The 24,604-nt window shown below is 38.9% G+C and overlaps 1 protein-coding gene and 1 long non-coding RNA gene across 9 annotated transcripts in view; both read left to right on the top strand.

Moving 5' to 3' along the window:
- Nucleotides 1–15,410, top strand: part of nrg2a (neuregulin 2a) — a 95,310-nt gene extending 79,900 nt beyond the window's left edge. For 3 of the 8 annotated variants that reach the window (XM_083565448.1, XM_083565447.1, XM_083565452.1), the window contains exons 6-11: nucleotides 4,301–4,324; nucleotides 8,416–8,518; nucleotides 8,669–8,804; nucleotides 8,908–9,035; nucleotides 10,246–10,467; nucleotides 12,137–15,410. In XM_083565448.1, the coding sequence (XP_083421574.1) occupies nucleotides 4,301–4,324; nucleotides 8,416–8,518; nucleotides 8,669–8,804; nucleotides 8,908–9,035; nucleotides 10,246–10,467; nucleotides 12,137–12,794 (1,271 nt within the window). In that variant the 3' untranslated portion in view covers nucleotides 12,795–15,410. The remainder of the gene's footprint in view (nucleotides 1–4,300; nucleotides 4,325–8,415; nucleotides 8,519–8,668; nucleotides 8,805–8,907; nucleotides 9,036–10,245; nucleotides 10,468–12,136) is intronic. The other 5 variants (XM_083565451.1, XM_083565454.1, XM_083565449.1 and 2 more) reach the window with 3 other exon arrangements.
- On the top strand, nucleotides 316–3,945 carry LOC310739523. Its single transcript, XR_014537408.1, has 2 exons — nucleotides 316–1,135; nucleotides 1,179–3,945. It is a non-coding gene; the product is annotated as an uncharacterized lncRNA (long non-coding RNA).
- Nucleotides 15,411–24,604: the final 9,194 nt, after the last annotated feature.

Below are 24,604 nucleotides of genomic sequence, written 5' to 3'. Positions count from 1 at the left end.
TTTCATTACAGGAAAATCAAATACTTTCATGCTAAACCATTATTAGATTACTAATTGGTATTGTGTATGCAGTTCTGAAAAAAGTGTATTTATATATAACATAGAAATTGCACCGTTGCATCTTAAAATATATGAAAGCAAATAACAAGTACTAACTATCTATAAATACCTGTATAATATACCTGTGTGGGATCAAACTGCGAAAAATATTAGATTAAATATATAAGTGACTGGACAACTTATGCTTAAGAAAAAAAAAAAAAAAAAAAAAAAAAAAAAAATATATATATATATATATATATATATATATATATATATATATATAGAACTTTTAAATTTTTTGAACAATTTCAATGCTTTTGCTTTTATTAAATTTATGGAAGGGATGATCTGATTTTAAATTCAGAATAAGGTGCTTGGGATGAGACAGACGAAAGAGAAAGTGTTAGCAGAACTGTCCTTATGTAATTCTACTTAACGTTCCAACACTAGACCAAAACAGTACGGAAAAAAGTTATTATGGTTGCTTTCCAGAAAAGTTTCCCAAAAGTGTTATGCAAGTACAATGAAGTGGAGACTGAGACACATGTTTACTTTGATTAGGATTTTTGAACAAAAAGGTCTCATCTGCGAACAGAATTACTAAAGCAATAAAATATGACTGTGTATGCTGTTAATAAAAAAATAATCAAATAGGGTGGTGTCACTTACACCTCTCAGCAACCTTGTATTTTATTATCTCCCTTTTTGAGGGTAATATGACCCAAAATTGCAGCTTGATATGTTATCAAACATACTAAATAGAATTTTCTCAGTCTGTAAATCTCTCCTATGTAGGAACAGCTTTACTTCTGACTATTACAAAGTGCTGACACTGAAGACTCCTTCTATAAATGCAAAATAAATATTTCCTCACAGATTCACTACATCGGTAGTACAAACATGTTTTAAATCTATGCAGTCCCGTTATACTGCCTTACAAGATATCAAATTTATGAACACCTTCTGACCAATCAGATTTAAGAATTCAGAAATCTTATTTGAAAAACAGCTATAAATTAATGTTTTAGGGATGTGCTCTACAGAGAAGTTATTCATGGAATTTGTCATCGAAGACCCCTTATGTGAGTCTTATGTAAGCAGGTAGCTACAGATTCCCCCTGAATTGTTTGCCTAAGCTGTAAAAAAGACATTGTGACAGAATTAACAGTAGCTCATTAATAGCTTAAAAAAAATTGTTGCAGAAAACTGTGCAAATGCTAAACAAAATGTAAAAATTATCATACTGTAGTTGAAAAAAAATACTTGTCAAATGCACATGACTGGAACCCAAGTATAATCATGTCCTACAGTTCATCCTTTATTTTGTTCAGACTTTAATACCAGGCCAAAATGGTCTATATCTTTTAAGCAAACATGCCAGTGTTGTTGGCCTTGGCGTCCATATGCAAAGCTTTTCGTAGAAACGTCTGGAATTGGCGGCTTGATGACGTGCACTCGTCATCAGTTGAAAGACTTTTTGAAATCTTTAGAGGAAGCTCAGGTATTGTGGATTTAAATGCGCAAAACAACCAAGCTTTCATACCATTCCCTTGCACAAGGCAAACTCATTTGTGTGGAATACACCATTGGAGATTCTTTTATTCATATAAGCTCCCCTCCAGGGGGAAATCTTACAAAAACTCTCTATACCCTCTTTTCCCATCCTCCCTTCCCCTTCCACGTCTAGTTCCTTGACCATCCCCCTAATTATATAGACAGTTAATAGCATCTCTTCCCTGGGCTAACTTGCTTTAACCCCACTACACACAACTATTCCTTCCTCACATGTCCATCAACTGCGGAATTAGTCCCAGAAGAAGGAGGAGCAGAAAGAGAACTTGGCTTTGACAGTTCGTGGCCGTAGGCTGTTGGCTCTTACATGAGGCCGTTGTTCACACAGAACCATGGCTTTGTGCTCTCATCAGCGTTGCTATGCTGGCACTGTTTACCTTTCAACATGACCCTGATGTTAACACATGTTTATTTGCAAGAGGACAGCAGATAAATCACGTCAGGATGGATGCAAACAAACCTGCGAGGATGAGGAGTTTATGGAAAAACAGATTTCCTCTCCAAATAAAAGAATAAAGGAGGTATAATTTATGAAATGACGTCGAGGAGGCACAGAAGCGAATAGTATAATTTGACATAGGGCCTATTAACGTGTCATGTTTTGTCTTGACGCTGGATTTATAACAGTAGAATGGTTACCTTTGTTCAGGTCACCTATCAAGTCTTTGCACGTTAGTTTTTGTTACTTCATGCTCAAATGCCAGGTCTTTCTTTTCTGTGCAGAGTTTGGGAGGTCTGGAGTTATGTTGAAACAGTGAGACATCTTCACTGCTACAGTGTCACACTCTGCATATAAAACACCTCCAGTACAGGCTGTCAGTGGGGTTAGAAATATCACCAGTGCTGTTGATGCAATCAGATCGAAATTTCAGGGTAATGTGTATGTGCGGCATTCAGAAGCATTGGAGTTGTGGAAAATGGGAGTCCTTTCTCTTCTAACAGGTGAATGACATGGACTAGCTTGAAAATTCATCATCTTATATTTACTGTCATTGACCATGCAGATGATTCTATATGAAGAACCCAAGCACTAACATCCTCCTCCAGAAACATCTGCGTCACCATAACAGACATGATTCATTATTCCCGCCTGCCAAGTAGAAAAATCAAGACTGTATGTCTGTCTGGATAACGCCTTGTGGAAACTTAATTGGCTTCAATCAAATGGACAGAAACATCTAGGCAGGACAGTATTGGTCCATGCATTGGTCCAGTTGTTCTAACAGCTGTGGAAATTTGCAGCAGCCTATTTACGTTCAGCCATCCCGAGAAAGCGGACAGATGAACTCCTCCCACAGCCACCCAGTGGGATGGGACGTTAGAGGCGGATGCATGTTGCTCTGATACAACTGTCATTGTCCAATCAATTTCTCAGATCCCGAAATAGAAAAACATGACATCATCGTGGAACTATCCAAAATTTGTCACGCTTGCCGTAACAATGCAGTGCAATACTTTGCAATATTTACAGTATATTTAATAAAACATCCACATTCAAGGATTTTAGATGATAATTTGTAACATTGGTACATTTGAAATTCAAATAATATTTAGAGAATCATTTGGATTTCACACAATATGTTGGAAATAAGACTTGGATTCCAGTCAGGTGGATTTCTATAAGTTCACAGAAAGCTTTCCAATATTACCCATGAATCAATATTATGTTTGATTTAGTAATAATACTTGCATGCGATGTGACATTAAAAATAAAGACCACAGTAACTAAATTGTAACAGCAGCAAGTTTAAAAGGCAGTCTTTCTAAGCATGTTATGGAATTTGTAAACAGAGCACAGGGAATAATATTGTGTAGCTCGCATTTATAAAGAGCTGTATAGCATCGCTGTATATATCTCCACAATCTTAACCTCATGAGGTTATGGTGCTTGTCTGATTGTGGTAAACATAGCATAAATCATACCCTGTTTTGATCGGGGACAACATTAATTAAGCCACTAAGAAACAAACTGAGGCCCAAGTATTTCTGAGACAGTGGTTATGCAGTTAACTATGTTCACCTGTAACAGCATGTTCTTGTTCAGTGATCACAAAGTGTTCCAAATTTGCACAGCAATTAATGATTAACCCTATAAAAAAAAGCATTATGTGTTAATGTTTTTAAATGTATGTAATATTTGTATTTGTGCACCAAAAGGTAAGGTTGTTAAGATAAAACTGATGTTAATCATTTGTAACATGCATTCCTGAACTCTTTTTCTATAAATACAGTTTAATTTCTGTCTTTAATATGACATTAACCCTTAAAATAACTAATCTTAGAGTTCCTCCTATAATAACATAATAAACCTTATAATAAAATAAGAAAAAATATATAGAAAGAAAGAAATAAACTAACAATAATGCACTCGAATGGGTAATATACCAAACACAAATATGCACCCTGACTATAAGGTGATTATGACCATTTCCTCCCTTTTAATCTAGAAGTGCTGTCTATCCTATAGGGAAGTGTATAGCATGCCTGCATGCTCGAGCATGCTCTAACAGCTTGCTGTTAACATAATATTCCGGTGCACTCGGCTACAAACATTGTTCCTCTTTTACTGCCTGACTCGCCCTTCTCACGCCACTCACGCAATGCACACATGTTGGAAATATCCGCCTCTTAAACTTTGTTCTGTTGTGTTTCTTTCCCTCTACCTGTCACCTTCCTGTCACGGCAGAGTCTCTTGGAATTGAATTTATGGGTATGGACTGATTCCTCTTTCACCGTTTCACTTCTTAAGTAGATCTGTGTAGATCCAGCTGTGTTCGCCAGACCTCAGTCGCTTTCCTTTTATTTATTTTTTTTAGAAGCGATTGAACTTGTTCGATTAACATGATCGACTTGTCTGTCAACACTCGCTGTGTAGTAATATAACCCCTTTTTCCTGGTGTTAGCATGAGAATTGCTATCTGCAGCCCTCGTTATGTTAGGGAAACACATGATGGGGATTGTAGTGGCGACCTGACTTTTTTTTAAGAAATCGAAAACAATTTTTTTCATGCATATAAAAAAATTGCTGAATTTTTTGCATCAGCAGATTGAAGATACTCCAAAAAAATGTTTCATCATTTAATTAGTTACTGATACTATAATGTGCATATGATTGTTATTCATTTTGACACATTTGATTGTACTGGGAAAAGAACAGAAAACCTGTTTTAATACAAACTCAAATGTAACAAACCAGAAATGTAAATGTTTTAAGAAGCTTTTTTATTACTGGGGTTCGTTCTGGGTGCTTGTGTTTTCCTTACAGTTTTTGGTATCCATTCAGGGTGTTAAACAGTAATGCTATTTGTAAAACCGACACACTGGGGAAAACCCAGAGATTCTGGCGCTGACAGTTCCTCAACTTCATTACTACATCTCTCAAAGTCAGTATTATTCTCAATATTGGTTGGACTACAGTACAGGGGCAAGAAATACCGGCCAAACCCAAATTGGCAAAAGCTTTTATAAGTCTTGACAAGAGGGCATTAGTCAGGAAATTGGTTAGATGTCTGCCTGAATACTTTTTAATCAAATTTAGACAGGTGTTGGGTTTGTTTGTACCTGCCCAAGAAATATATCAACTTTGGACAGTTTTTTTCTTTTTTAACAATGCATTAAAAAAATTATAACTCAATTTAGTAGTTCAATTCACCTTCAACACCACCACTAAGCTTCCACTGCTGGGCCCTCGAGCAAGGCCCTTAACAGTCAACTGCTCAGTTGTATAAATAAGAAAAATTAAATTTTCCATTAAATGACAATTCACAAAGCCAGCTCAATGGCCTGCTATAGAGCTTTGACCTCAACCCTCTTGAACACCTTTGGGATGAATGACTGTAGCCTGGCCTCTTTACCCTACATCAGTAACTAACCTGCCCTTGTGGCTAAACAAGCACAAATCTCCACATGCATACTCTAAAATTTAGTGAAACATCTTCCCAGAAGAGTGAAGGTTGTTATAACAGCAAATCTGGACTAAATGTGTAACAAAATGTTCAAAAAGCACACACAAATCTTATGGTTAGATGTCCTCAAACTTTTGTCCATAGAGTGTCTCCACCAGATGCCTATAATAGTGAGAGATTGATATTCGTGTCTGTTTGGTACACTTCTTACCTCTTCATTCTAGTTACATTCTAGTAAACACACAGCCTCCGCTCTATGTAAGGACAAAATTACAAACAACTCTAACTCAGCGATTAAAAAAATATATAACAAAAATATGCCACAAGTGGCCTCAGACTTCTATTTAAAGTGATTAATAAATGAACAAACAAACAAAAAATCTGTTCTTTTCCCAGTAAAGGTAAACATTTAGAAATGTTTCCTTTAATTCCTCAAAATGTAGCTGAAAAAAAAGTGTATTCTATTTAATAAAACATGCCATAAAATACAAACTGTTATTTTTTTTTAGAACTTGTAATCCAAGTTTGTTTCTCCTCTATTTGGAGAAATATAAGTAAATTGACCACCTGTGATCTTTTGATCGTCCTGCGTATGACACAGGGGATTTTGAGTAAACCTCGCACAGCCTGTTATTTACCCCTTAGTAAACAAGAGAAGATCTTCAAGTGAATTTGTTTGTGTAGCAGTGCTAAGAGCATAATTACAATCCCACCTGTCTGGTTTAAACCCTAGCTGTGTCACCTGCTAGTCATCCTCGCTCACGCACGTTTCGCTCATCAAAGCCTCTCCAGTCCGTGCGCGATCATGCTATCAGACGTCATCCCTTTTTTAAACGACCGCCTTGTTTACCAAACACCAGATGAAATCCTGCTGGCTGGATTATGCCTGCATCCTCTGTTGTTTTGATGTGGAACTGGATGCTGGGTCATGGCAGGGGGGATGCAGGAGAACAAGTGGTCCAAGTAATGGAAAGTTTTTCCCCAGCTCTCATAAAAATGTGAACGAGTGCTGCAGATAATAGCCTGGTCTCATTTCTTCAGGCATAACTGTTAGATTTCTGACAATATATGCACTTTCCCCTCTTTCATCATCCTTGTTTTTTTATCTTCTATAACTTTCTGTGTCTTCGCGTTTTTCTGTCTCTGAGAAAAAACCCTTCTAACTTTTTTCCCAATGCTCTGTCCCACAACTCATACTCCATGTGTTGTTTCATTCTAAAAATTGGACACCATCTCTGTTTTTGTTTTGCTGTTCCTGGTTGTGTTTTTAAAGAATAAAAATTTACTCTTTTTGTTGTAAATAGCATGCCAGACTCCATTTGTGCACTGGTTATGTTGTTGTTTATATGTTCTTTTATAGATATGCCTGTTTTCTTTTACCAAAGCTGCTTGTTTCTCTTGGAAATGACCTGTTCTAAGATGTATACAAACTCCTCCTTAAGTGGTGAATCAATTTACATGTCCAAAAAAAATAAAAATTATATATATATATATATATATATATATATATATATATATATATATATATATATATATATATATATATATATATATATATATATATATATATATATATATATATACGCTGCAATCAAGGTTGCCTGATGGGTTAAAAATCAGCCTAGACTGCCATCTGACCAAATTAACTATCAGCAAAATACTATTTACTATCATATGGCAAGAAATATTAGCCGTTAAGTCTTTAAGACTCTATGAGCCTATTAGTCTTTGAAGCACATCACAGCTGGATCATATCATTATTAATTATTACAAGTTTTCCTCAGCTGTGGAAATCCTCTTCTGATAAACTCCATGTGGCTGTTCAAAGGAGCACTTCCAAGAGAAACACAAAAGGCAATTTTTTTTTCTTTTCTTTTTTTTCTCTTTTTCTTTTTTGATCATTCCGCATGATTTATGTCCAGTCGGTTCGCCTAATTTTGAACTACAGTTGACTTTATTTGCTGCCATAGTAAAAAAAAAAAAAAGAAGTGTGTAATTAACCACACCACCGAGAGTCCCAACCTGCACCTCTGATTGCATATGTTCCATTATGTAATCTCAGGTAGCACAGCCAGCATTGCATAGTTGAATCTGTATTTGTGCTGGTGGATCTCCACTGATGCACCCCAGCATGAAGCAGGCTGTGCTATAAATTAATCTGAAATGCAATACCCTCGAGTGGACGAAAAACATCAATGGAATCAGAGAGGCAGGTTCGTCAGTGCCTGCAGGGATTCCCTTTTAGCGCAATGTGATCCATCCTCACATCCATGGTAATGATGCGCATATGGCTCACCCAAGCATTTTCCACTGCTGAGCTGGCCCATTAGAGAGATGCGAGGAAGGCTTAGGCATGTCCCATAGCTGAAATTAACTCTTATTCTCATATGGCTAAATGAGTGTGTGGATCTCGACTATACTGCAGAGTCATGCTCTGTTGCCATTGTACATACAACGAGGACCTTGCTGTAGTAGTGGGAAAGCAGGAGGTGTGTAAAGATTTGGCTAATATGACAAAACAAACACGTTTATGAGGAAATCGCTGATGCGTTTTAAAGTCTAAACCATACGGTGCATCAGTGCAAATGGACCCATTTCAGAATATTCTATAGATGATTTTGGATTGGGATTTTAATCCAAATTAGAGCCAACTCAATAGCCGTACGTAAAGTGTGAGGTCGAACAGAGGAAAGAACAACCTGGAAAATGCTTCTACATCATTTTTCTATTATAAATAATAAAAGTTTCATAATATGGTATTTCTGGCAAATTTCCCCAACCCTCATTGAGGCATAATTCCCCAGAGCAGCAGTGCAAAATAGATTTATGAGGTTGAGGCTGACATGCTGATGCTGAGACACTGACGGTTATATGTTTGTGTGTGGGTGTGCTACAGAGGCAGAGGAGCTCTATCAGAAGAGAGTCCTGACAATCACAGGCATTTGCGTGGCTCTGTTGGTGGTGGGCATCGTGTGCGTGGTGGCCTACTGCAAAACCAAGTAAGTACCATTGTCATTCATTACCGTAAATATAATTCGGTCCAGCGCCCTTCGTGCTGAAGTGCCTACTGCTCTGCTCTATTGAGTGTGTGATGTGCTGAATGTGACTCTGAGTCAGTTTCTAAAAAAAGTGACGCTGCCTCACTATAGCCTCCCCCCTAGGAAACAGAGGAAGAAGATGCACAATCACCTGAGGCAGAACATGTGTCTGGATCACCCTAATCGCAGCCTGGCCAACGGGCCCAACCACCCAGGCCCCGGCCCTGAGGAGATTCCCATGGTGGATGTAGGTCTTATTTTTACAAACACACTTTGTCACGATGTCCGACACTTTTCTAGAACACACTGGAGCCTGTTTTGCGATCGCTGAAAGTATGTGTTTTTTCTAGTATATCTCAAAGAATGTCCCAGCCACCGAGAGAGTAATGAGAAGTGGAGCGGAGGAGTCGTTTGCCGGCAGCCATCATTCTTCCAGATCCCAAAATTCCTCCACTCGAGCGCACTCCTCCACAAACAGGTACACTCATCACATTAGTGTTTTTTAACATTGTTTACACATTAGCGCAAAATTTATCCGCGCATTTCTTGTATTATATAATCTAACAAACACACTGTTTTTATTATCTGAACAGTCACAGGTTCCAGAGCCTTTTTTTGTTTGTTTTTATTTTTCTTAAATCATTGACTTGAGCCAAAAAATCCGTGACAGCGGATATATGGCCTCACTAATTTGTTTTATTATATTCCAAATCATATTGTAATAATCATACTGAGTAAAAAGCATTCTATAATCTATTTAATATGTCCAGACTCGTCGGTCTGTTCACCATACACCGTGTGCTACATAAAGGTCTGTTTGAGCAATAGGTTTGTTTTACATCTTCCCAGCATTCTTTTCTTTTCTCCCATTGAGGGGTCTGGGATGGAATTATAGCCTGTCTTCCTTTACACTCACAGTAGTTGTCCGTGCTTTCCTCTGTTGCGTTACTGTTTCGTGGTCTTTCCTGGGGCTGCGTAATTAATCATCCTTTAATTGCGACGGCGTTTCTTTTTTTTTTTTTTTTGGGATTCCTCAGATAATTACGCATATCTTAGCATAATCAGCTCAATCAGCATGACAACAGATTTCATTCACTCTAATGCTGATGTTTTGTGTTGATTTAAAATAATACAGGGGATGATGCAGATGAAAAATCATTATTATAATATTAGATATTGTAATATCATAATAACAGCTACACTGCATTCTTTTAAATTAGACTGCTCTGAAGTTGTTGATAAATTTTTCGAACAGCAAATCACAGATTTATATTAATGCGCTTGCCCTAATAATATTCTCGTTATCGTGGCGGCTCGTTCACTGGAATTACTGCATAGTGTCAACGCTTTGTTATCCAATGCCACAGATTGATCAGGATCGTTCCAGGTTCTCTGCAGCATGGCATGCTGATCCATGTTTAATTTACCTAAAAACGGAGAATGCTTGATGCTCAAAAAGCACATACCACACTTTTGACCAGGTGTCCGCAAACTTTTGGCAATATAGTGTATAATATAAAATGTATCAAATAAATCACTTTGAGTTGACCAGGCTGCATAACATTGTCTGTTGTTATATAAGCATGCCCTGTCCTTTTGGCATGCAGCATGGACATTAACCATTAACCCAAAAAATACTTTTTGTTCATCTTTTTCTTTCAATCTTTCACTGGCTTGCTGTATGTTAGACATGACGAGAAGACGTGGAGCTTGGAGCGGACGGACAGCGTACTGTCGGACTGTCCCTCAGGCATGCTTTCTTCCTCTGTGGGCACCAGTAAGTGCAGCAGTCCAGCATGTATGGAGGCACGAGCACGACGAGCCGGTCACTGCAGCTTCCCCGAGTCTCGCCGGCCACCAGTGCGCTACGGAGACTCCTTTGACTCGCTCGACTCACCACACAGCGACAGGTGTGACTTCACATTAAGATACTAAGCAGTACCAGAAAACCTCGCTGCCATCATTCACACAATATAGCACATAGCAATGGTATTAGCGTATGCTGAGAGGTATGTGACTCCGAAGCCTGAGGTGATACAGGTCAAGCTAAACCCAGATGCACCATATACACATTAGGGAGCGAAGTTAGCACCCGGCCAGCTGTATTTACAGTTATCTCTTGCCTGCTAGCCACCCCCGCCGTCGAGCAACAGCCAAAGCATGAGGATTTATACCGTAAGGGGTTCATTAAGTCAACACGAGCTGAACAACACATCATCTCATGGGGATTTTTTTGCGAAACCTCCGGTGTATCAACCGACTTTATCTCATCTTTCCCTCTTTTCAAATCTTGAATGCTAAGGCCATTCAAGAAAAATAAGCTAGCTCCTACTACTCTGTGTCTGTCTTTCTTTTCGGCTTCTCCCGTTAGGGGTCGCCACAGCGGATCCTCCGCATATTTGATTTGGCACATGTTTTACACTGGATGCCCTTCCTAACGCAACCCTCCCCAATTTATCCGGGCTTGGGACCGGCACTAAGAGTGGCTGGGGATGGTTCCCTGACCGGGAATCGAACCCGGGTCGCAGCGGTGGGAGCGCTGCATCTTAACCACTAGACCACCAGGGGACCTACTCTGTGTATGTGACAGAAATTAACCGAAGCCAATCTAAATTAGCAGGTTTGGTGCGAACAGAGGAAAGGGTTTAATTGGGAAGTGTAGTTCTCACATGTGCTGGGGGTCGGGTGTAAAACCGCACCATGGCCCGTAGCCATGGCACTCGTTATTTATGGAAGCGTTTACATCTGCTTTCGAGGCTCTCAGCTGCTGGATCTTAATGTTCACAAAGTCGTTTTCCTAGAGTTAAACGACGACTGGAGGACCTGTTTACACCACAACGTAACAAACATCACACAGATTTAAACACTGCAAAGGTCGCAGAGTTTCTAGCGTGCCATGTAAACACACAACACACTAGAAGCCAGAGGCTCATTTGTTAATAATGTTTGTGTTTTGGCGAGGGTACTTCTCTTATTTTCTTTTCATCAAAACAGTTGACTCACTCTGGATTAAACCGGTGCTCAGTTTGAGCTGGTAAATTTGTCAGTGTTTATGCTTTGATAGGAAAAGTGGGTTCTTATGGGTAGCTTAGTGGTTACAGGGAAGTGTACAGGGACTTTGGATCTGAAAGTCGTGAGTTCAAATCCAGCACCAAGCTGACACTCCTGGGACCCTAAGTATGGCCCTCAACCCCATAGCTGCTTAGATGTATAAATGAGATAAATCTAAGGGCGTGTGCCAAAATGCCATAAATATGTATTTGCTTGATTAGTTGTGAAATTAATTGTCTATCAGTTTTCAAACGCAGACCAAAACGTGTTTACTAAGAAATACACTTTTTTCAATGAAGCAGTTACTTTGAGCTCATGATCCTGAGGTTTGAATTATTTTATTATGACTTTAAAGATGCACACGTGCACAATCGGATACACCGAAAAAAAAAACCACCTATATAATCACAGTTATTAAATGAATTACTAACTGACTAGGTTCGGCTAGCTGGATTACAAGTTGTTACACAGGGCCTTTTTTTTTCAGAATCCTAGCGTGTCTAAACTCTATTCTCACTATTCTTTCAGGTACGTGTCAGCCTTGACCACGCCAGCGCGCTTGTCTCCAGTGGACTTCCATTATTCACTGCCTCCACAGGTGCCTACCTTCCAGATCACGTCTCCCAACGCCAACCACGCCATGTCTCTGCCGCCAGCCGCCCGCTCTCCCTGCCCACCCGAGGAGGACCAGCCGCTGCTTCGCTGCTACCAGCTGCCTCTGCACGAGACCTACAAGCAGCGAATACAACAGCAGCGGGCACGCTCCTACCTGCAGGACAGCGCAGGCAGCCTGCCCTCCAGTCTGTACCGGCTGGCCCAGGATGACGATGAGTATGAAAGCACGCAGGAGTACCCGCTTTCACTGGAGCAACCAAAGAAAAGCAGCGGACGCTGGCACAGGTCCAGACTGAATGGGCACGTGGCACCGCAGGGCTACAGGCCGACCCGGGACTTGGGCTCGCGCAGCTGCCTGTCAGGCAGTGAATCGGAGGAGGGCGAGGAGGGTGAGAGCACGCCCTTCCTCAGCATGCAGAACATTAACACACCCGAGCCCTCAGCCATCTACAGGCCTGTGCCTCCCACACACGTACGGACTTCCCGCACACAAAGCAGACACACGCAGCAGCAGCAGCAGCAGCAGCAGCAGCAGCACGCACGCTCCAAACCGGACAGCGCTGCTCACTAATGACACAGTCCACCTACCCACTCCGCAAAATCTGTATACCAATAGACCTGCACCTATAAAAAAATATTTTTTATTTTATATAACTAACAGATATTCTAAACAAATATTTATTTTCATTTTAGCAAAAAAAGTTGTCTACTAGTTAACAGCAAAGACTTTTTTTTATAGGGAAAACTCTATTTATATGTACATTTTGATTTACAGCATAAAAGAGACGTGCCGATTTTTTCACAACTTAAAGAAATAGAAATAATATTGTGGTGCCTTTTGCTGTATGCCGATGCCAGAGGGCCAGTGGAGTTTTTGTAGCCTTTCTTATAAGGACGCCTCATTTTTTATACGCACTCTTTCGTTGTCTCTTTTTTGCCCTTTTGTTTTCCTTATCCTTGTGTTCATTCAGGGGCCGCCCCAACCATTTGAGCAGTGACATTTCCTTCCCCCTTTTACATCATGCAATATAAACCGCTCTTAAGGTGTATGTTTACAAGAATATAATTCACATGTTTAATGATTATGTTGCTTTCCTAACAGGAACTTAATGACAAATGCAACTGGGACAGGGGGCTTATTTTTTTTTTTCTCCAATGAAATGGAAGGAAAGTATGAGGTGTGCATTCAGATGTCCGACTGAGTGTGTGTATAAGTGCTCCACAACGATGTGAAGTGTGCGAGCAGAAGGAGGGAGATGTCTAATTTTCCAGACTAGTGTCCATTTATCAGAGTTCTCACTACTAAATCAAGGGCCACAAGCTTGTTATGATCCAAGAGGCAGAAACTTGTCTATCTGTAGCAGATGTGGGGGTTTTGTTGATGGCTTAGTAATTGGAGAGCCTCCACACTCCAATCCTCTCTTCCCAAACAGTCCTGTTCCACTCTCTCTCGTTCTGTCCATCCTGTCCTTCTAGTCAGGCTGATACAGAGACATTTAACGAATCCATTGACGAATTTCAGATGTAATTGCTAAAACAGAACATCACACATTTCTTCCATTAGGAGAAACATGAAAAATAGGAAAATATTATTCATAAGGTCTTTCTTTCTTTCTTTTTCCAAAAATGAAAGAGAGAGAGGTGAACAGCCACGTAGTGTCTCAGGACAAACCCCCCTCACCCTTCTTTTCTTCCATCACAGGACTGAAGTAGAAGGAGAGCCCTCACAGGTTTATGAATGTATAAGCTCCCTCTTCCATCCCCATACATGCTGGGAATCTTATCACAATGGACAACACATGCAGACACACACACACACACACACACACACACACACACACACACACACACACACACACACACACACACACACACACACACACACACACACACACACACACACACACACACACACTCGACAAGACAAATAGCTGTGAAACTTCCTTGGGGCCATAAAAATATGCCAAAATATGCAAGCTTTATATTTTAACGTTTGTTTTCTAAAACGAAAACCATAGTGCATTGTGTGAAAACTGTGACGCTTGATTTGAGTTTGGTGTGCTTGAGTTGAGCTCCCCGTAAATTCGAAATCAAATCAGACCACCAAAAACCATAACACATGACACATGACGGCCATCTCCGAGTCCAGACGAGACCAAACCGGACAATCTCTGTGAGTCCGTCTTCAAGGACATTCAAACCTTCGATCATCTTATAGAAGTCCCTAAACACCTACCCGTGCTACAATTGGCCACGATGTCTACGGAAAGTAAATACGAAGGGTCCGATGTCAAATGTGAAGGAACACATCATTGCAATAGTTAATTCAGGAAATCCAGAAAAGGGAGGAATTTCATGATGACTAAGGAGTTGTGATTAGATAAGCAAAAGGAGAAAAAACTAGATCCTTCAATGTTTCTCTTGCTCTATTGTGGTTGCACAAAGAAATAGAGATATCACTGAACATATATATTTATATATAAAATCCAATGTTTTCTTGCACATCGATGACCCGAGTTTGTCTTCTGTTTAATCCCTGCCCTGGCGTTATGGATCCTGTTTGTATGTTTGAGAAATGCAAAACCAGACAGTACTTCTCTAGTTAGTTTTAAATGTGATATCCCTGTCCTCTTCTGATATCCCTCCTACGAAAAGCCCCACTAGACTCTGACAGTTCCGTTCCTAGCGTTTCTTTCTTTTGCGTTTCCTCTTCGCTTGAGAAGTATGAACACCTCTCCTCTGCATGTCCTTGTGGTCAAGGTTAAATGGGTGCATGGTTAAAAAAAAAAAAAGCAGCAGATAATTTTATTTTCCTCCAAGTCAGTGAAAGTGTATTTCATTTATTCAGCAATAAAAGAAAAAAAGAATCTTCCCCACCCCACACCAATCCCCCCATGTCAATTCTTGGAATATGCTAGAAAAAAAAGAGAAATACATGCCAGGTTGTCTTAGATTGTAAAAAAAAAAAAAAAAAAAAAAAATTGAATCCACGTCTTCACATTGAAAAAAAAAATAATAAATCCTTCGTATCATTTCAACTTGTGCGCATATATGTGCAAGCCTTTCCGTGTGTGATTTGTCCGTGCGGACTGTTTGTGGGTTTACAGTTCAGCAGTGTACTGTGGTGGAAAATTGAGTGTGTGGTTGGATTATAATTTTCATTAAAAAAATACAATTTATACCTCCAGTTCAGTGGTCACATGGACATGAATATGGACATGAACAAGTTTTGTTTCCCTTGGAAAAAATGGGGTAGAAACCAGGTAAAAAATTTAACCCTTGAATGTAGATTCACACAAATCCTTAGCACGTGAAAGAGATTTAAATTGTGCTTATCAACATTTTAATGGTCGTATGATGGTGTGTGGGAGATCCAGACGAATTGAGGTGGAAACAGACACTGGAGGTCAGAAAGTGTGAACGAGGGAGGGTATGTAGCTCCAGCTGTGCACATCTGAGCTGTTGTGTCAAAGAGACAATTCTTCCTGTCTTTGGAGACACTTGCCAAGTCATTCATCTGGCTCCTATCATTGGTAACACTTTCCGTTTTCCTCGGTGATTAACCTGATCAGCCTTCAGGTTTTTTTTTGTTTTCTCATCCTCTTTGGGCAATCCTGACGAGCCTAAACATGAAACAGATGCCTAATGTTCTCAGCTGCCAAACCAAGAGTTTAAACAAACTGTTATGTAGCAGTGAGAGGAAGAAGATGTAACACAAGGCTATGTGATTAGACATTTCTGACTGGTCTCATCACATGTTTTATCGTAAATATGTTCAACAATTTAATGGTGGAACCGACATTCTCCTATGCAACAACAAACTAGCAATGGTTTGTAGTTTAGACTGAAATTGAGTTCAGTTTATACAGTCAACATTTGCAAAATATGCGTGATACAATGACTCACATATGTGATTTGTATACAGTGTGCAGCTTGTATAGCAGTACAGATTTACTGTCCTCTGAAAATAATTCAACATACAGCCGTTATTGTTAATATAGCTGGCAAAAAAATGTAGTACACCCTAAGTAATAACAGCTGTTTGTCGTTTAGCCATGTAAGGCCACATGTGCTATTCATCATGTTCAGTGATTGTGTCTGCTTGACAGGACCATACACATTTCGTATTAAAGCAGTTAAAATTTGGTGCTTGAGTACAATTCTCTCAGACTGAAAACTGGATGTTCAGCATGGCACCTCATGGCAAAGAACTCTTCGAGGATTTGAGAATTAGAATTGTTGCTCCTCACAAAGATGGCCGTGGTGAGGAGTAGCAAGAAAATTGTGTATTGTCTACAGTCAAGCATGGTGGTGGTAGCATTATGGTCTGGGGCTGCATGAGTGCTGCTGATACTGGGGAGCTGCAGTTCATTGAGGAAAACATAAATTCCAACATGTAACATTCTAAAGCAGAACATGATGCCCTTCCCTCAGAAACACAGCAGTTTTTCAACATAACAACCCCAAACACTACCTTGCTGAAGGTGAAGATGATGGAGTGGCCAAGTATGTCTCCAGACCTGAACCCTTTTGAGCACCTGTGGGGCACCTTTAGTGGAATAATTAATATTTATTTAAATTAATTTATATTTCATAATGAATTTATCTATAATTTATAATCAGCAATGCCTACAAAAATTCAGAAAGTGCATGCATTACTTTGTTTTTCTTAGTATATTGAATAACCATTGCTGATTCTTCATATGTTTGAAAGAAAAAGACAATTTTATTCCTCATTATGCTTTTTATTATTCGCTTCATATTATGGGACAAGGATTAATGGAGAAAAGGTGGTTGGATGGAAGGGTGGAAGGATGGAAGGGTGGAAGGATGGATGGATGGATGGATGGATGGATGGATGGATGGATGGATAGATAGATAGATAGATAGATAGATAGATAGATAGATAGATAGATAGATAGATAGATAGATAGATAGATAGATAGATAGATAGATAGATAGATAGATAGATAGATAAAAACCTGGTGTACAGTATGTTTGCACAATAATAAAATAATGAATAAAATTTCGACCTATGAGAAAAACAAGTTGTGATTTCAACAGAACAACTTTATCATAAAATCACAAGTAAACAAAAAGCCACGATCTTCAAAAAACAACTTTCCTTATCTCAGGAAAACAACTTGAGATCACAAAAATAGAATGCATGGCCTTTCTGGACTTCTGTGTTCACCCCCTGTTTCAGTTCTGTTAAAGGCAAGCAAACAATACATGAAATACAGTGCCTGGAAAATTTTTGGAAATCGCTAGTCTTAGAGGCACGTTCATGTTGTCACGTTTGTTTTGTTCATATACAACAAACTAGGTAATTTAATGGTATGAAGACTTACTTTGACCAAACAAATATATAAATATACAGATGTTCAATTTAATTTTTTCATTTAAAAAATCCTAAGCATGAATAAGAACTTTACACATGGCACCTGCACAGTTCATTTCTCCAAACATTTAGCTGAATTACTTTGCCAATCCTCTTGTAAAATTGCAAAAAGAGTTCTTCATTAGTTAAATATTTCTTTCTGACCTTGTGACCCAGTTCATCACAGAGCAGTTCAATATGATTTAGGTGCAGTGACTGGGATAACCTTATAACATATAGATAACATGTTTGCTATCTAAATAACGCTTACAGAGCTTGGACATATGTTTCGGGTCATTGTCTCTTATGGTAAAGTTGCAATGAGCCGCAGTCCAGACAGAATTGCATGGTGTTGAAATATGGAATGGTAGCCATTTTGGTTCAGTATTACTTTCATCTAAAAATACATCTCCAACCCTCTTTGCTCCAAAACAACCCAAAACCATTAAGCTTCCATTTCCATGTTTACCATTGGGGGTGATGCTGCTAACGTCTTCTCTTCTGTTAACCATATCACATAAGTTCTTCTGTTAGAACCAAAAAATGTCAAATATGGACTCATCTGTCCACAGAACTTTCTTCCACTCATTCATTGTCCAATTCTTGTGTGTTTTTGCCAGTTTGTTGGACATGCATGCATCTTAAAAACAATAAAAAAAGTAGGTGTTTCCAAACTTTTGACAGGCACTTTAACATGATCAGGGCTACATGCTATTTCAAGCTAATGTTCGATAAAAAAAAAAATACTATTTTTTTACTAAAAGATTAAATAGCAAGTGATTATTTTCAAGATTTGATTTAGGATAATATTCAATATTTAAACTTTCCCCATTATATTGATTGTGGCAGTGGAAAAAAATAATTTTATCTAATTAAAAACAGTATGCTGCACCAAACAAGTGAAACAAATGATTAGTGGTGATGTGATATGATCATGTTTATAATTGGCTGATTAAATGTAATTTAATCTCTGCTGTTGTTAGGACAAGCAGTCTAGACTCACTGATAGTGCAGTATCTGGTTCTAGTTTGTAAAAGTATATTGAACCTTATGTTCTATAAGCTTTGTGCAGCACAGTGGTTGCCTCCTTCAGGGTTCCCGATTCAATCCTGAATTCAATTGGGTTTCCTCCCATCTCCAACAAAGATGTTGGTAGGTAGATTAATGATTCTAAATTTCCCTTAGGTGTGAATGTGTGTGTATATATAAACGACGGATTGGTGTCCCAACCAGAGTGTATTCTCCCTCCGCATACATCCAGTGCGACCTCAACAAGGATAAAGCAGTTACTAAAGATAAAACGAATGCTATGTAAGTTTGTCATGAGTCCATGAGAGATGATGAAGAAATCAAGGCTCCAGCTTTAAAATGAACAAGAAATAATTATCCTGATGGAAACCTTGGCATTAAACACCAAGCAGAGCTTTGTGAGATTTATTGGTGTAAGCTGCCTTTCAATCTGAGTTAACTTGACACTTCTCTTAGATTAATGAATAGCTGCTGGAACAACTGATTTTACAAGGATGGTTTTCAGCTGGATGGATTGCGAGCGAACAGCAGCTTTCCACAAACTGAGGTATGACTGCTGGATTTCTTGGGACTTTAGTTTAAGTATCGGCTGTGGATCAGCTAAGCAGCAACTGAATCAATCCGCCATCTTCTGTTCTCATGGTTCAGACCTGTGTTACAACTTGCAAAACTCTACATTACATTCTGGGTAGCATCAAATACAATGCGAAAAAAAGCAAAAAAAAAAAAAAAAAAAAACAAGCCATCCCAATGTTTGACTCATGTTATTATTCCAGGGTGGGTGATGCCAAAAACTTTAAATCTGATACTTGCCAGTGTTAGTAAGCCTTTTCAGAAACATGTCACTTTACAGAGTACAGCTCATTTGCAATGCTATGCTAGGCATCAGAGAAAGAGAAAAGTGTTAGGTGAACATCTGGTTTATCTCTACACAAGATTATATTGAGCACAGAACTAAATATTTTGATGTGAAATAGATGGGGGGGGGGATTCAGTGTTGGTAGTGCTGGTAGGCCTCAGACAGTTGTGGCTTGCACTTTACCAAAGGATGCGTTGTAACGATCAACAGCTGATAAATTCTTCAACATTCTACTTTAATTATACAGAATTGATTAATAGACTTATCCAAGTTATACTCAATCTATGTGAAATGTAAAAACCCTGCCAGATGGAATGCTCTTGTCAGGCAGAAAGCTTCTGTTGTGAGCCCTGCCAACCACTTTCAAGCCTACTGACTTCTTCAATCACATATTTCATTTATCCCAGTCGAAATGTTTTTCCACTCAGAGGTTCCACTCAGTTCCTATACCATGTGAGGAGCTCCATTATAGAGGATTTGGGAAATTTGGTGAACTTAATGTCAAAATACCACCCACAAACTAATGACTAGGTGGTTAGGAGCAATCAGGAAATCAACCATTTCCTCTTTGTTAACAATCAGAGTGACTGGTCCTATTTTCTGCCATGAGCTGTGTACACTAAAACTCTTCATGGCACTCTAAATGATCAATTTCCAATGTGTGCTTAGTTACCAGTCACCTCTGTTACCATAGAATGCAGCTATGATCAGTACTTTCCCCGGGGATGACTGGTTCCAAACACGAGAGTGAACCTCAATTATATGAACTGGTAAACCAAGGGAATTGAGGAAATCAGAAAAAAGTTACTAAAAGAATCCAGTCAATGCTTGACAGAGATGGTATTTTTCTAAACCTTCTATACAGTAATTCCAAAGACTTCCTGAACTATATGACAGTTACAGCACACAGCCAGGTGAGACAATATTTCCATGAGTGAGATGCATAAATTATAAATAACCGGATAACTAGATTCCATTTGCCTACCTATGAAGGTTAAATGAAAAACATTGGGATCATAGCAGGAAATAAAAATTTAGAAGGAACAAAATCACGAGTGGGAAAACACAGGGATGCGAGGCTTTTGCATAACATGACCGTGCTTGTTGTACTGCTGTGCCAAATAAAGAATCACGGATCCCAGAAATGCGGGAGTCAGAACGTTTCTCTGCAAACATTACAAAATAACTGGACTTTACAACAAGCCATACCGACATTGGATAATGTAACTGTAACAAACACCCTGACACTTGATCGACGCTCTCTTTCTCTCTCTATCTCTCTTTTTTTTTTGCAGAAATGTATTCTGAAGAAATTGCCCTTGTGCAGCAGGTCTCTATTTTCCATAGATCCCAAAAAGACTTTAAGCCAGGTGTCACCCTGAGCAAATCTCTGCTAACACAGTTGGACACTTCAAGGCTTTTGGAAACACTCCTCTACCACCTGGCACTAGCAAGCCCACTAATTACACGCCCAACACTCTCGTCCTGTACACACACACACACACTCATCTTAAGTCCTTGATTGAAAGGTAGGCCTGCTCTCCTGGCAGTTGCAAATACCTTGATATATGACCAGCAGATAAAGTAAACCCAAGTCTATTAAACATCCAAACGAATGGAAAAAAAAAGATACTTGCTGCAGGGTCATTCTACTCCAGATGTTTTATGACAAGATGGAGACTACATGGATGGGAAACATCAAAGGCACACCTAAGTACAAGCTCCTCATGCGTGGTGTATGGTCAAGATAGCTGGCATAATCACTACCTCACAGTCTTCAGCATCCATCTCTGGACATGCTTGCACAGTCTTGCTTTACATAGTGTACTTCAGAAATATATCCCCGAGTTATTTATGTCTGCTTCATCACAGGAATGTGTCAGAAGCTCTGCAGGAGCACTGCATTGAGGGCGTGCGAAATGCAGTGAGCAGGTCCAACAGCCTCATGCATCCCCAACAAGCTTGCATGTCCATCAATCACGCCTTAACCAGAGGTCGTCATAATCTCAACCTGGCTCGCTCCTGCTGGCCAAACCCTATCTATTATGTCTTGTTAGCATGTGAAATTCCTAAATGTAGAATAAATCATTGGATACTGCACTGGAGGGACTGAGATTGCATTTCAGAAAGGCTAACAATGGCGACGTTGTAGTACCACTCCCAAACTCTGCTGTGAAAAATAAATTTTTTGAAACTTGCCATATACCCCCACCGAAAGATCCACGGTCTGCTCCCAAACTGTCTCAGCCTGACACATTTGCCATGTTCAATACCAACAAGACGAAAATAACCAGCAGTTGATGTCATTTTACAAACACAGCTGACAGAAAAAACAAGCGCGTTCACAAAATCATTGACAGTCAGGCTATTTCCCTCTAATCAACATGCACAATAATATTTATGAGGGTCTGTAAAAAAGTAATAACAGAGTCAGGCATTGGTCCATGTGGGCCTGTTTGTAAAACCATGATTAAACTGGTATTGATTTTGGAACATTATGAAGCACTATTGCATTCCATGCATTCACTGAAGTGGTACTCAGAGGGTAAAGCTGTATAACGGCAGCAAGCACCAATGAAGGGAGTTAAAGATAGAAAATAATCCTTTCAGGAGTCATCATTACAAACAGGTTTGTATGAATGCATGTTTTGAATGTTTAACCAACCTACTTTAACCTCCTGCCAGAGGCGACCAGACTTTGGGCTAGAATATCCTGAATATCAGTATACATTACAACTGGGAAATGATGAAAGAAAATAAAAATGTCACAAGAGCATAAATAAGGCTTGCGAGATTAAATAAGGCTACGATGAATAACATGGGAACTTAGTGGATGTCAAGAGTGCATTCAGTCATTATTAATAGTACTTTAGTCTGCTTTATACTGATAATTTATATTTACATTATATTTAGATTATAATATAATTTTAGAACCAGCTGTGTTTACTGAACCAGTTATGAACACTCAGAATTCCATTAAGAATTGGGATTTTAAAAGATTGGGTCTGGAGAACAATCATCAACCAAGTCTTTTCTGTATGTTTTTTTTGGTTTTCTCCATGCTAAATGTTGACCAATTTTACACACTGTGCACAGTCATTTGGTGGAGGTTGTACTTAGGTGTGCCTTTGATGTTTCCCATCTACAAATTAGCCAGTGGTTAAAAATATACAATTAAAAGAGCATTTTTAAAAATACAACAGATTTTCCCTTAAATAATAGCTTTTTGCAAATTCTTTCACGAGTATAAATAATATTTTTTCATCTGTACTCTCTGATCACTTTAATTATTTACTATGTAATTACCTGAACCAGATTCCTATTGTCAGCCCCCCCCCCATGGCTCCACTCGCACCATACATATCATTCGCACCCTTCCATAAAAAGGTTAAATACATGTATTAATCATTGCGAAATTAAAGTATGTAAGCATATACTGTAAAAAAAAAAAAAAAAAAAAAAAAAAAAAAAAAAAACAGCAGAAAAAGAGGCAAAAGGGCTAGAGTGGTGTGGAGGACAAGGGGTGCTCACTGGCAACCCCAACCGCACCCCCAGCTGTTTGCGCCTGAGGCGACCCCCTAGTTTGCCTGTGTTTAGAAACGGTGTTGATCTAATCAGCCAATCATGTGACAGAACCATAATCATAATCATAATAATAATATTAATAAATAAATAAATAAAATATTACATTCAGATGAAATCCAAATTTTTCCACTCTGTCTGCCCTGTATCCATAATTTCACTCTGTGCCCTTGGCTGAGCATACGTCTTTGGTGCCAGGAATTGATACACCAGTGGTAGGTTGAAAAAGCAATGCAATGACAAAGAAATAAGTTGATGAGCTAAAAAACGGTGCACAGTGCTAGAAAAAAAAATATTGATCATGTCACCAAATAGATTAAAACTAATGTAACGAGCCTGTTTTAAAAATTTAAGAATTGCAAAAAATTTAATATGAATCTAAAAAATATATAGTGAAGTAAAGAACTGATACCAGAAAAATCTACTAAAGTACAGTAACGAATTTATACTTTGTTACTTTCCACCGCTGATAAAGTTTAGGCATACATTTGGTCAGAATTGGCTAAATGATAACTAATACTAACTTTCTTAAAATAAATAAATAAGTAAATAAATACACATACAGGCCAAAATTTGTCACAAAACAAGCCAGGCCACCCAGATTTCTCCCCAGTCTCTGAGCACAAAGTGGGAGCAAACCACTGATTCTAAGGTTTATTTAAACAGTTCATGTTTGCAGGTGCTAATAGGACACAGGTGCCAGGGCATTAGCAGAGGGGTGGTAACTGGAAACAGACTTATGTGAGAAAATGTTTGTACTAGATGGATTTTTGTGATTAGACCTGTAAGTAGTTGTGTGTGTGTATGATACAGTATAGTGCTGTGTGCACATAATAAAACACAGGTGTCTAAATGAACAATACGACAAAATGGCTGCTGAAGCTGAAATCTAATTACGACTTAACAACATGATGAGGAGTCATATAACCAGTATAATAGTAACAAGTTTTATAACAAAGGTTCACTTATAAACCTGAGTGAGAGAGGTGCATATTGGTGGCATCGGGAGAGGAACTTTACCTACATATACCTCTCTAATACTGTAAGAATGTTTTGCACATGTTGAAGCTCAGTTCTTCCTGCTGTGCTCCTCAGAGGGAGGTATAACTTTTCCTCCGCTTTGTCTGCACTACCTAAATAAAATCCACATGCACCAGCTTTCACGCAGATCCTGATCCCTTTGTCACTGTAAATGTATTTAAATCCTCCAACCTATTAAACTGTCAGCTTAGCACTCAGTTATTCATCCTAAAGCATATTATTATTTTGTAACTACTATGAGTGATTAAGTTACTATAGTGAAATCCTATTCCAGATTTATTCATTTTTTGCTGTTATAATAATCCCCACTCCTCAGGGAAGGCTTTCCATTAGATCTTGCAGATGTGGGAATTTTTGTGTCATTCAGCCATTAGAACATTACCAAGGTCAGGTACTGATGTAGGGTGAGGAGCTCTGGGATGGAATCAGTGCTCCATTTCATCCCAAAGGAATTCAGTGGGGTTGAGATCAGGGCTCTTTGTTGGACACT

This window comes from Silurus aristotelis (genome assembly GCF_946808225.1).
Source record: "Silurus aristotelis genome assembly, chromosome: 16".
NCBI classification, from domain to species: Eukaryota; Metazoa; Chordata; class Actinopteri; order Siluriformes; family Siluridae; genus Silurus; species Silurus aristotelis.
The sequence above is the reverse complement of the archived record's forward strand: the minus strand, read 5'-3'. Positions and strand labels throughout refer to the sequence as shown.